This window comes from Gobio gobio (genome assembly GCF_949357685.1).
Source record: "Gobio gobio genome assembly, chromosome: 15".
Lineage (NCBI taxonomy): Eukaryota > Metazoa > Chordata > Actinopteri > Cypriniformes > Gobionidae > Gobio > Gobio gobio.
The window spans coordinates 21,633,504-21,645,508 of record NC_137108.1 but is presented as its reverse complement, the minus strand read 5'-3'; the positions used below and the strand labels follow the sequence as shown (position 1 = coordinate 21,645,508).

Genomic DNA, 12,005 nt, shown 5'->3' with positions numbered 1-12,005 from the left:
GTCATAAAACGCATTACAAAATCAGGAAGTAGCAAACTTTTTTTAGTATCTTTTTGATTAATCTGCTGTTCAAAGTACATGTTGTAGCTCTTTGCTGCAACTTGCAATGTGAAGTTGGGTTTGGGTTTGATAGTGCAGAGTCATTCTCATGTCTGCCTAAACATTACATTCTCAGGCCCTGATGGAAATCATTTTGGTGCTATCCTGGGCTGTAGTGCATTTTCTAGAAAGAAAAATATTACTGAGCAAGAGTGGATTTTGGCAGCTATACTCTGTTTTTAAATATGGAAATATATGAATATACAGTATCTGCAGAAATATCTAGTATGCAATACGACAGTTTACAGCAGTGTGTACTGCCATGTACAGTATATGCTCTACTTATGAAGATTTTCTCATTCTTCAAAACTGGGCAGTGAGTGACCTTAGTGATAACTGTATGCAACTCTTTTCAACTGTTTGCAAGCTTAGTCAAGTGAAGATTAAAAGGTTGATTTAAAAAGGAAATCAATCAATATAATAAATACACTATTTATATAAAATAATAAATACATATATAATAAATAAATAAAAATAAATAAATTATTGATGTTTATCTAATATACATTTTTTTTTTTTTTTTTTTTTATGAAATTGTCTTTTCACGGTTTAAAGTAGAGTTAGTCAAATTCAGGTCAGTTCTTGAATGATATATTTGAGTTCAGTGGTAATCTCTGCATCTAAATGACTAAATAAATGGCTAAATAATCATCCTCTACTAAAACACAGGGTCATGGGCGGCCAAGGCTTATTGATGCACATGGGGATGGCCCGTGTGGTCTGATCAAACAGATGAGCTACTGTAGCTCAAATTGCTCAAGAAGTTAATGCCGATTCTGATAGAAAGGTGTCAGAATACACAGTGCATCACAGTTTGTTGCGTATGGGACATAGCCGCAGACCAGTCATGGTGCCCATGCTGACCCCTGTCCACCGCCGAAAGCACCAACAGCATGTGAGCATCAGAACTGGACCACGGAGCAATGGAAGAAGGTGGCCTGGTCTGATGAATCACATTTTCTTTTACATCACGTGGATGGCCGGGTGCGTGTGCGTCGTGTACCTGGGGAACACATGGCACCAGGATGCATATGGGAAGAAGGCAAGCCAGCAGAGGCAGTGCTTTGGGCAATGTTCTGCTGGGAAACCTTGGGTCCTGCCATCCATGTGGATGTTATTTTGACACATACCACCTACCTAAGCATTGTTGCAGACCATGTGCACCCTTTCATGGAAACAGTATTCCCTGGTGGCTGTGGCCTCTGTCAGCAGGATAATACGCCATGCCACAAAGCAAACATGGTTCAGGAATGGTTTGAGGAGCACAACAACGAGTTTGAGGTGTTGACTTGGTGCCAGATACCACAGCACAGCTTCAGGGGTCTAGTGGAGTCCATGCCTCAACAGGTCAGGGCTGTTTTGGCAGCAAAAGGAGGACCAACATAATATTAGGATAATATTGTTATGCCTGATCGATGTGTGTATATGTATATGTATATATATATATATATATATATATATATATATATATATATATATATATATATATATATATATATATATATATATATATATATATATATATAAATATAAATATAAATATAAATGGTACAAAACCTGTCACTAGGATGGTTCTAAAAGGTTCTAATATGTACCATTTAGGCACTAATATGTACAATTTTGGTATCAATATGTAACTTTAAGGTACTAATATAAAATATATAATATACATAAAATATATTAAAACCAACTGGCAATCCAATATACCAGCAAAACTCTTTAAAGTTATGTAACTGAACGGTTAGAACTGCATCCATCTAAGTGGATGGCCTGGATTACAGAACACTCTTTAAAAAAATGTTCCAAAAGAGATGCCAAAGTGATGCCAAAAAACAGTTCAGGACAATCTTTTTCATAGTGTAACATTTTAATAACTTAAAGAACCTTGTTCTACTATAGCGTATCAACGCTTGTTTCCGCCACTGAATAAAACAATTTAAAAAGATAATTGTGACTTTTCATCTCGCAATTCTGACTTTTTTCCTTAGAACTGCGAGATATAAACTTGCAATTGTGAGTTATAAAGGAAAATTTTAAAGGAAAAAATATTTGGGACTATAACTTCTATAATAACTAAAGTTTCTGAGAAAAAAAGTCAGAATTGAGATAATTCGGAGAAGTCGGAATTACCTTGTTTATTTTTTATTCAGTGTCAGAAACAAGCTTCCATAATAAAGAACCTTTTGTGCAATGAAAAGGTTCCACATCTGTTAAAGGTTCTTCGTGGAACCATTGATGCCAATAAAGAACCTTTAATTTCAAGAGTGAATGTTAAATTAGTTCTCTGGGCATTTTGCTCTGAAAAGGAAAAGCCCTGTTGAACAACTTTAAGTATCTCATAAAGTATTGAACTATCCAGCACAAAGTCTTTTTAGATTTGCTTTTTAGAAGTTGCTCTTTGTTGGCTCCATCATACTGGGGAATCCTCATTGCTCGCAGGAATGTGAGGGAATAGATCAAATGAGAGCTGAAAACGCTTTTTAGTGCCTCACATGCACAACTGGAATTCAATTCACACCAGATTAAGGTAAAATAATGGCACCTGTACACAAACATTTGTCTTTAACATGACGTAAATCTCAAAAACTTGACTGACTGGTACATGACAATGGCACACAAAGGCAGTTAAAAGAATTAAGGTGCGTGATGTCTTTTCACCGCTGCCTACACACGGACTCTCAGCCTAGTGTGACAATACTCAAATCTATTCAAATGAACAAGCAGGTAAAACTAGACTGTAGAAACATAGACACCTGTCAAGTCAGCCTCCTCCTAGGAGGAACATGTGTGATGAGTAACCAACAACTGAAAAATTGTTGTAATATGACGTAATATGCATACGACTGATGTAACTGTGAGGGATTCCAGAAGGTCTGGACTTCATGTTGATGGCAACTTAGAATTGGTGAAAAATTCTATGACGTTCTATCAGTGTTGTCATCATTTACTCATCCTCATTTCAACCCTGTATTATTCTTTTCTTCTGTGAAACACAACACAAGATATTTCGTCTGAAGCTTCAGTTTTTTTTCACACAAGGATGGTGATTTAAACTTCCAAGCTCCAAAAAGCATCTTAAAAGAATCATAAAAGTATTCCACATAACTACTTTACAATTCCGAAGCCATTTGATAGAGTTGTGTGACGTAGACTGAAGTTTAAGTTGTTATTCTCTGATAATCTTCTCTCCGGAATCACTTTTGCACTTATATGAAAACTAACAAATACAATTTTTTTTACAAATTAACAACAAATAAGAAGAACCAGTGCCATTTGACATTAAAACTTCTTTTTAAAAATTCTGCCTTTAGATGCAGACCAGATTTGACATTGGCGCAAAATTACATTGGTTGTGGAATGTCACATAACCAATACAGACATAATTTCAGTTTTTCCCCACATAAAGAGAACTTTGATACTATTGTTATTTATTTTTGGAGCTTGGCAATGCAAATCACCATCCACTTTCCTTGTGTGGAAACCAGACGCTCCAGAACACACACACACACAAACACTTTGCAGCCCTGAAGTGTCAGCAGAGACCGTGTCAACTAGACTCTCCTCTGTGAAGGCCTCAAAGTCACCACATCCAGTGGCACTGATCCTCAACAAACCCGTCTCCGATGTGATGACTCTGATCGTCAACCAGATGGAACAGGACAAATACTCTGAATGTTCTGATCTAATATGACTTCTGACTTGTAATGTTGCCTGAATCATGATTATACACTGTCTGTTCGGTGGCCAGAGGAGAACTGGCCCCCCGACTGAGCCTGGTTTCTCCCAAGGCTCCATTCCGTCAGCTGATGGAGTTTTGGTTCCTTGCCACCGAACCTGTTGCCTTTGGCTTTTGGCTTGCTTAGTTGGGGACACTAAATATTCAACTATATTACTGATCTGCCCGCATTGACACTATATGATAACTGAACTCTGCTGCATTACTTTCCTGTTAACACTGTGAAGCTGCTTTGAAACAATCAGCATTATATAAAAAGCGCTATATAAATAAAGGTGACTTGACACACGCACGGTTGCATTTCTTCCATTTTAGAAATTAAGCTACTACTAGCTCAAGCTTATTTGCACTTCATCCTCCATTAATGTCTTCCGCATATAATATGTTCATAGAATCTACAGTGTCAAACCTCAAACTCACACAAAATCACAACAAGCAAACACAAACTTGTTATTTTCCAAAACCTCTTCCTCAACTGGGCTTCGGCTGAACTGAACTGGGGTGATGATGTATACCATGTGTTTGTCAACTCAAAAACAGGTTGTTCTAGGAGGTTACCAATGGTAGCAACCATGACGGGAAGTGGTTTTATCACATCAGTGTTGTCCTCTGAACAGCACACTCAAGAGGAAGTGGTCTGACAGAGAGGCAGCATTGCTCTAACAGCCAAATGAAAAAAGGCTGGCACAACATTACAATACAGAAAGATCATCGGAATGACACGACATTAAACTTAGCTGCTCTTCTGCGATTGTGCATTGCTGCTTCTTATGGGGAAAGAGTATTCAGTTCCAAAGCCAGGCAGCCACATGTTTTCTTATTATGGCACTGATACATTAAACACTTGCTTAACAGTGGTCATTTATTTCTCATTAGTTTTACGCATACAGAAATGAATGAGAAATATGTTTAAAATAATCTAGACTCACATGTGATGAAGACTCCTGTCATAACAGTCTATAAAAGCTGTTTCATTTTACATGGAGGGGGTCACCTCATAGTGGCGGCCATCTTGAGATGATCACATGATTCACTCTGGCTGTGTCCAAAATTGCATAGTCTCTTTTAAATAGGTACTTATTTTGAATAAGTAATTACTTTATGCCCGCTAAATAAGTATGCTCTATATAGTATAAATGTGTGTAGTATCAATGTAATCTGGACTTACTACATTCTCCATGTTGTTATTATCATGTGACTCACAAGTGTCCGTTGTGTTGCTTCACTGCCATTTACAAATCCTCTGCCGTGGCGTCATGGGATAGTAAAGAGTCCACCGTATGCACACTTCAGAATCTCGCCAAAAGAAGTAGGTCATCCGGGTACTTTTTGCCTACTCTTTTATGAGCACTGTGAATATATTTATTTTGTCACATACTGTTTTTAGCCTACTATATAGTAGAGAAGTATGTGATATCAGATGCAGCCTCTATCTTGGTTGGCTTTCTGTAATTCTGTACTTCCTCAATTAATACATTAATCATGTCTCATCACTGCAAATGGCACATTTCAACAGCGGCAAACATTTGATTTCATGTAATGCTACATCCACACCTCTAGGTGTCAGTAAGTCCAAGATGAGTGCCATATGGATCAGCATATGGTTACAATGAAACAGAATTACAGTAGATATTTTCTTCTGTTTTGTGATGTACATCCCGAGAATAATAAATTATTATCGGGGGAAAAGGCGGGGACTTGGTTTTATACATCAATTATTGATTGGCTCTTATTTTAAAGCCACAATAAGTAATTTTTCGCTGCTAGAGGTCGCTAAATCAAAAGGCACCTTCAAAAAAACTTGATGACGCCTTGATTTTGCAGAGCTTTTATTATGCCGCAGACAACCGCTTCCGCTTCTTCCGGTCATGTGTATGTGGGGTAAGGCAGCGGTGTTTTATCATATTAGATACATTTGAGTGTGTTGAAAGTTATGTTATAATGCTACTCTGTGCGTTTTCTCAGCAGCTACTATGACACACTTGTTGCACACTGCAGTAAGCTAGATCAATATTAGTCATGGTAAAACATGGTACTCGTGGTAAATCAAGATTTAAACAGTAAGACTAACTGTGTTAAGCTAAATAACAATGATTTGTTTTCTGTAGATGAATGTATCCAAAAAGTTGCTCACCTGTCTAATAAAACACATAATATATTAAAGCTGCTGTCCGTAACTTTTTTTGTGTTCAAAATTTACAAAAATTATATAATGAGAATGTACAACATGAATCCATTTTCCAAACTGTGTTTTTGTCTTACCCTGAATTATTATGGTACACTTATAATAAGTGTTCATATTGGGACTATTTCAGACCGGTCTGGTAGGAACCGCTGCGGAGGAGTACAGTCCCTGCGTGACTCGCCATAGACATAAACAGAGAGAAGTAGCTCCGGCTGCGATGCAGACGCATGCAGTTCTGTTTATTAACCGCTAGAGCGCAAAAAAGTAACGGACTGCAGCTTTAAAGCGACTTTGGTGTTTCCATGGTTTCTACAAAATAATGGTCCTGGTTGAAATTGCTTATTTCTCTGGATTTAAAAACATTCTTGGCAACACTTTGTATAATATAAGTACACAAATAAACAAAATATATAACATTGTTCTAGTAAAATAATATAGTAATAATTACTTAAATGAGCTCATTGTTTCTGCCTTAAATTAATACATTGATAGTTAACTGTGATGTATATGTACTTGGACAGTCAGATAACAGATCGCACTAAATTGTAATGTGGACACATGCATTTTCTATAAAGCTGCTTTGAAACGATATTATTGTGAAAAGCGCTATACAAATAAATGTGAATTGAATTGAATTAAGATGTTGGATGTTGCACTCAAAAATGGAGCCAGAAGAAAGCAAGGTATGATATTTTGATTAAAATTTATGAGGTCAAAACATTTCTTGAAACATATACATGTATGAATTGTTTTAGAAAATAAACTTGATGAACTTTCATTTCATGACGATTTTAAACTAACAAAAAGACTCTGACATAACCATAGACTGTAAAAAAAAAATCACCCATAGGATTCTGAAGACCAGTTTTGAAACGTAAAGTAGGGACGAGCTAGCCGTTGCCATCTTGTCAGCACGCATCACTCCCGGATAATAGAAAATGGGCAAAGAGGCGGAACGTGGGCGGAGCTGAAGTGACACGATGACTAACAGACAAAGATAAATGGCTGTCCACCTGTCACTCAAAGTGGCCACGCCCTTAATTATGCAGAACTTTAAGGCTTTATATAATGTAAACGAATGAGTTATAAAAAAAAATTCACCCCCCTCACAGTTGTCTTGAAGGGCAAAATTAGCCGTATAGACCAATTAGTACCAGGCTGTAAACATGTTATTTTCTGCTGTAAAGTTGGGCATTTTAACATGGGGCTCAATGAGATTCTGCTCCCTTCTGGAGCCTGTCCCTAGCGGCCAGTCGATGAATTGCAGTATAAGTCACTTCCGTATTGGCTTCAAGAGAACCTGCGGGAGGTTGCCGCTTGGACATAACATGTAATTGCAATTGATACAAAAAGCTTAAAGAAGGCAAACATCATGTCAGTCCAAATTTACTAGCTTTTCTATGAGACCTCATTCCATTGGGAGGACACAGGACTCATTCTACGGTCAAATGACTTGCATAATAGGTGAGGAGAGGTTTAAATGGATTTAAAATAGAGAACAGCCTCATGAGCCCAGAGAAAAACAAGCAAATGTTCAACTATGGCCCTTATCCAGTTAGAATTTCAGCAGACAGTAGCCAGCAGAGGGTGTTTCAAATAGTATTCAAAACACTCATTGTGCTGTCAACCATGCTGCAGAAACTAACCCAGAAATATGAGTGTAAACACACACACTTCACATTTTATCATTGTTTCACAGAAAATCACATTTATGCCGTCTACTTTGCATGCATGGATTTCTGTTAACTGTATGTGAGCAGTTATTAATACATGGGAATGGAATAACAAAGGGTTCCTTTTGGATTATATCATGAATGAGATCTGGAGAAACACTCCAAGCTATCTGGACAACTTTGTGCCAATGGCAAGACCAGACTAGAACACTACTGCATAATTCACACAACTGCTATTCCATGCAATCTGCTAACTAGTATGTAATATTTTAGAGTGTGAGCAGCACCAAATGAAAAGTAGACATTTCTCTATGGTGACCTCTGGGGCTTCTTGTATCCTGCACCTGCTGTTTTGGTTACCATGGTAGCCATTCATAAAGAACACTTCCTATAGTGAGCCATTACAGCTGACTTCAGCTGCTGACCGTCAAAGTGGCCATCATGACAGAGTTTCAGATGGAATATGGACGTCTAACTTTACATTTTGTTTTGATAATATAAAATAATCTCTCTCACAAATATGCAGGAGTGCAATTTGATCTTTGTATACACCGCCAGAGGGTGTTGTCATCAACCATTCTTCTTGGGGCATGTCCATTTCTTATTTATAGTGAAGAGAAGAATTCTTCCACAATAGTTTGTTTCAATGAACCAGTTAAAAAAAAGGGTTTCTTTTATTTCATAACATAATCACGTAGCCCCTGATATCCTACCGTTTAATATTAAAATTCGAAATATCTCAGAAAAAAAGCCATGGGTGCACATATTGATGTTGATTAAAATGTATAAAAAAAGAAAAGGTGCTGGTAATTTTTCTGTTGATAATCAATTTTTTTTGTTGATTAAGTTCTATTACTAATAGTTTGCATTGTAATTTCATGGGCCCTAGTTCAGTTTGTTGTAACCAGGATGTAGCTCATAAAAACAAAGTCATAAAACTGCTGATAAAACTGTCAACTCTCAAACTGTAAACAGACACTTTTAGATTCAACGAGTCAATTAACTTTTGACAATACCGCTCGGACCATAGACTGTAAAAAAGATAGACGACATGTCTCCCCTTCCTCCCACTATAGAAAAATGAAGCCATAATATCCATGAAATAACAGTTGACATATAGCGGCGATTACATATTGTGGAGCCAGAGTCTGCGAGTGAATTGTGGTATCAAGGTCCTGCCCACACACTCAATCACATACACAGCTGTCAATCATGATGTTACACCCTGTTTTTTTTTTGTTGCATCAAATAACTAACTAAAACCAAACGAACATTTAAACATACATCAGCATGATAAGAACTACGTAAAATGACCATCTTTGGGGGGAAAAAAAGTATTTGAAGTGCAATTGGAGATTGGGCTTTTTAGTTGGGCCTACGTCCCATTCGATTACATGGAGAGGGCGGGGTTTATGACCTATACAGCAGCCAGCCACCAGAAGGCGATTAAAATACTTTAGCTTTACTCTATGGCTGCATCCAAAATAGCATACTTCCCTACTATATAGTAGGCGAAAAAACAGTGTGACAAAAGAGGTATGTCCGAATTCACAGTACATATAAAAGAGTATGCAAAAAGTACCTGGATGACCTACTTCTTCCAGCGAGATTCTGAAATGTGCATACGATGAACACTTTACTATCCCATGAGGCCACGGGAGATGATTTGAGAATGGCAGTCAAGTGACGCTGGTAGGTCACGTGATAATGCATACAGCATGGTGAATGTAGTATACGTCCAGATTACATTGATACTACTACACTTAGTGCTGTCAATCGCGTTTAATCGCATCCAAAATAAAAGTTTGTGTTTACATTTTTTTTATATTTATAAATAAAATATTTATATTTATATATAATATAAATATATATACAGTATATGCATGCAAATATTTCTTAAATATATACATGCCTGTATGTGTATTCAAATATACATAATAATTATAAACAGTACACACACACATTTATTATGTAAACACAAACTTTTATTTTGGATGCGATTCATCGTTTTTAGCCTACTTATTCAAAATAAGTGCCTACTGAAGAGAGATTATGCGATTTCAGACGCATCGTTTAGATCAAATCGTATGTGAACAAATCGTTAGTAGCCATCGATTCGCTCAAAAGAACGATCCGTTTGCGAATCGGACATAGCTATTTGAGAAGTACATTTAAACCATTCCAGTAATAAAATAAAATAATTTATTTAAATTACCACTATTATCTCCACGAAAACTACAAAAACGCGAATTTGTGAAAACGGTGACGTCAGGCGCGCATGCGTATTACCTGTTCAGTCTTTAGGTGCGTAGTCTTTCTTTACAAGTGATCTCGCCGACTACTGGTCAGGCAGCAGAATACTTTTTTTTAATCGTTTTCGCGGAACCGTCCTGTGAATGGGATCGTTTTGACGACGTTGTCGTCTTTACGCAAAAAACACAAAGGAAAAACTTTTCCGTCTTTAGTACATCTTTGTCGTGTAAACGTACCCTAAGAGACGAGGAGGAGGAAGCATGACATTAACGTTACCTGGCTCACACAGGTAAACATTAAAACTGCGCAGAATAACATCTAACTGATCTGTTGTGATGAACTGTCGTGCTTAGCTAAAATACCACCAGTCCTTGTCATCACAACTGTCAATCGCTTCGTAACAACATACTAATGAAATATTAAGTGACCGTCAAATGTTTTCACTGTGTACGTGCACGCGCAACCTTCCCAAAAAATAACCACAGGCGCACTTCCTGAAACTGTTTCAACACAAAGGGTCAAGGAATTATGGCGAATATATTTGCCTTACAACTATATGCAGGATGCAAGATAATATTACATGCCATTGGCAAGTTTGCGACACCATAAACTCAGAAGCCAACAGGTGTCGAGCGGCTCGCCCGATCGCCTCGCCTGCTCGTGACTCACCTTAGTGTAATATAACATCCACAGCTCGTACAGTCGCTCTTTCGAAGCCATTCTCCCTCGCCTTTTTTGCGTATTCCCTCCACTTAGGCGTCAATCAAACCATCTGAATATAGATCCACATACGAAGTATCCATGGATTGACTCGCGAAGATCCAGGGAATGTTGTTTTCTAGAAACAGCATGCTGATGTACAGCTGTCCACTACCTGGTTGTCAAGCTCTTCCAAAGTTGCATGTCTTTTAAATGAAGGGTGGGTCAAAATGACAATTCCGAGCTAAGAAACTAGATAATGTACAGAGCAACATTTGAGAAACGTCGCCGAATAGGCGCCGGATAAACGTGCATCTCTGCTGGAGGAATTCTAGGGGAGTTAAACGCACTTGTCAGTGCACGCAAAGCCCTGTTCACACTGCCCTCCTCTTTAGCATTACAGTGGCAGTAGAGAGCAAACCGAGGAATAGCCGGGAGGAGTTCTGCCTCCCTCAAAGCTGCACAGATGAAGGAAAACCATTAAGCATCACAGTGTCACAGCTCATTGTGGAAATTAGCAGGGATGGAATGGCACTGCACTGGAGCACACTGACTTTTCCAGGTGGATTGGATTGTGGAAACAACATTTTAACATTTCCATGTTTTATGGGGACTTACCATAGACATAATGATTTTTATACTGTACAAACCGTTGGATGCACTGCAAAATTCTCTGAAATGCCTTTGGAGACGGCTTATGGTAGAGAAATGAACATTCAATTCACGGGCAATAGCTCTGGTGGACATTCCTGGAGTCAGCATGCCAATGACATCTGTGGCATTGTGCTGTGTGATAAAACTGCACATTTTAGAGTGACCTTTTATTGTGGTCAGCATTAGGCACACCTGTGCAATAATCATGCTGTCTAAGCAGCATCTTGATATGCCACACCTGTGAGGTGGATGCATTATCTCGGCAAAAGAGAAGTGCTCTCTAACACAGATTTGTGAACAAGCTACTCTGTTCTGATTGACCAGACAACCCAGTTTGTTGCGATTGGTTTAATGCTTGCAGCGCATGTCAGAAGCAAGCTTGCAGCACCCGTGTTAAAGCTACACTGTGTGATATTTTCCCCCATCTAGCGGTTAAAAGGTATATGACCATCCAGTGAATATTAGTTTATCTTCCTCTCAATTCCGATTTCGTTTTAACTCCTATGGTGGCTGATTTAGTCCAAGATTAATATGGCTTCCAGTTCGACCTCGTCCACATTTGACACGGTGCCATCGAGTGTTAAAACGCGAAAGGCGAAGCTTGAATTCACGGGTATGTCCCTCTTTGGCTGATGTACTTTCAAGATGGAGGGGCAACATGGCGACCTGCATTCGAACCCATTACCCGTATGTATTTTCAATGGCA

The 12,005-nt window shown here is 38.2% G+C and overlaps 1 protein-coding gene across 1 annotated transcript in view; it reads right to left on the bottom strand.

Annotated features, from left to right (window-relative positions):
* Nucleotides 1–11,029, bottom strand: part of nbeal2 (neurobeachin-like 2) — a 104,176-nt gene extending 93,147 nt beyond the window's left edge. Inside the window, exon 1 of the mRNA XM_079836354.1 lies at nucleotides 10,616–11,029. Within this exon, the coding sequence (XP_079692480.1) occupies nucleotides 10,616–10,666 (51 nt within the window). The 5' untranslated portion in view covers nucleotides 10,667–11,029. The remainder of the gene's footprint in view (nucleotides 1–10,615) is intronic.
* Between the last annotated feature and the right edge of the window lie 976 nt (nucleotides 11,030–12,005).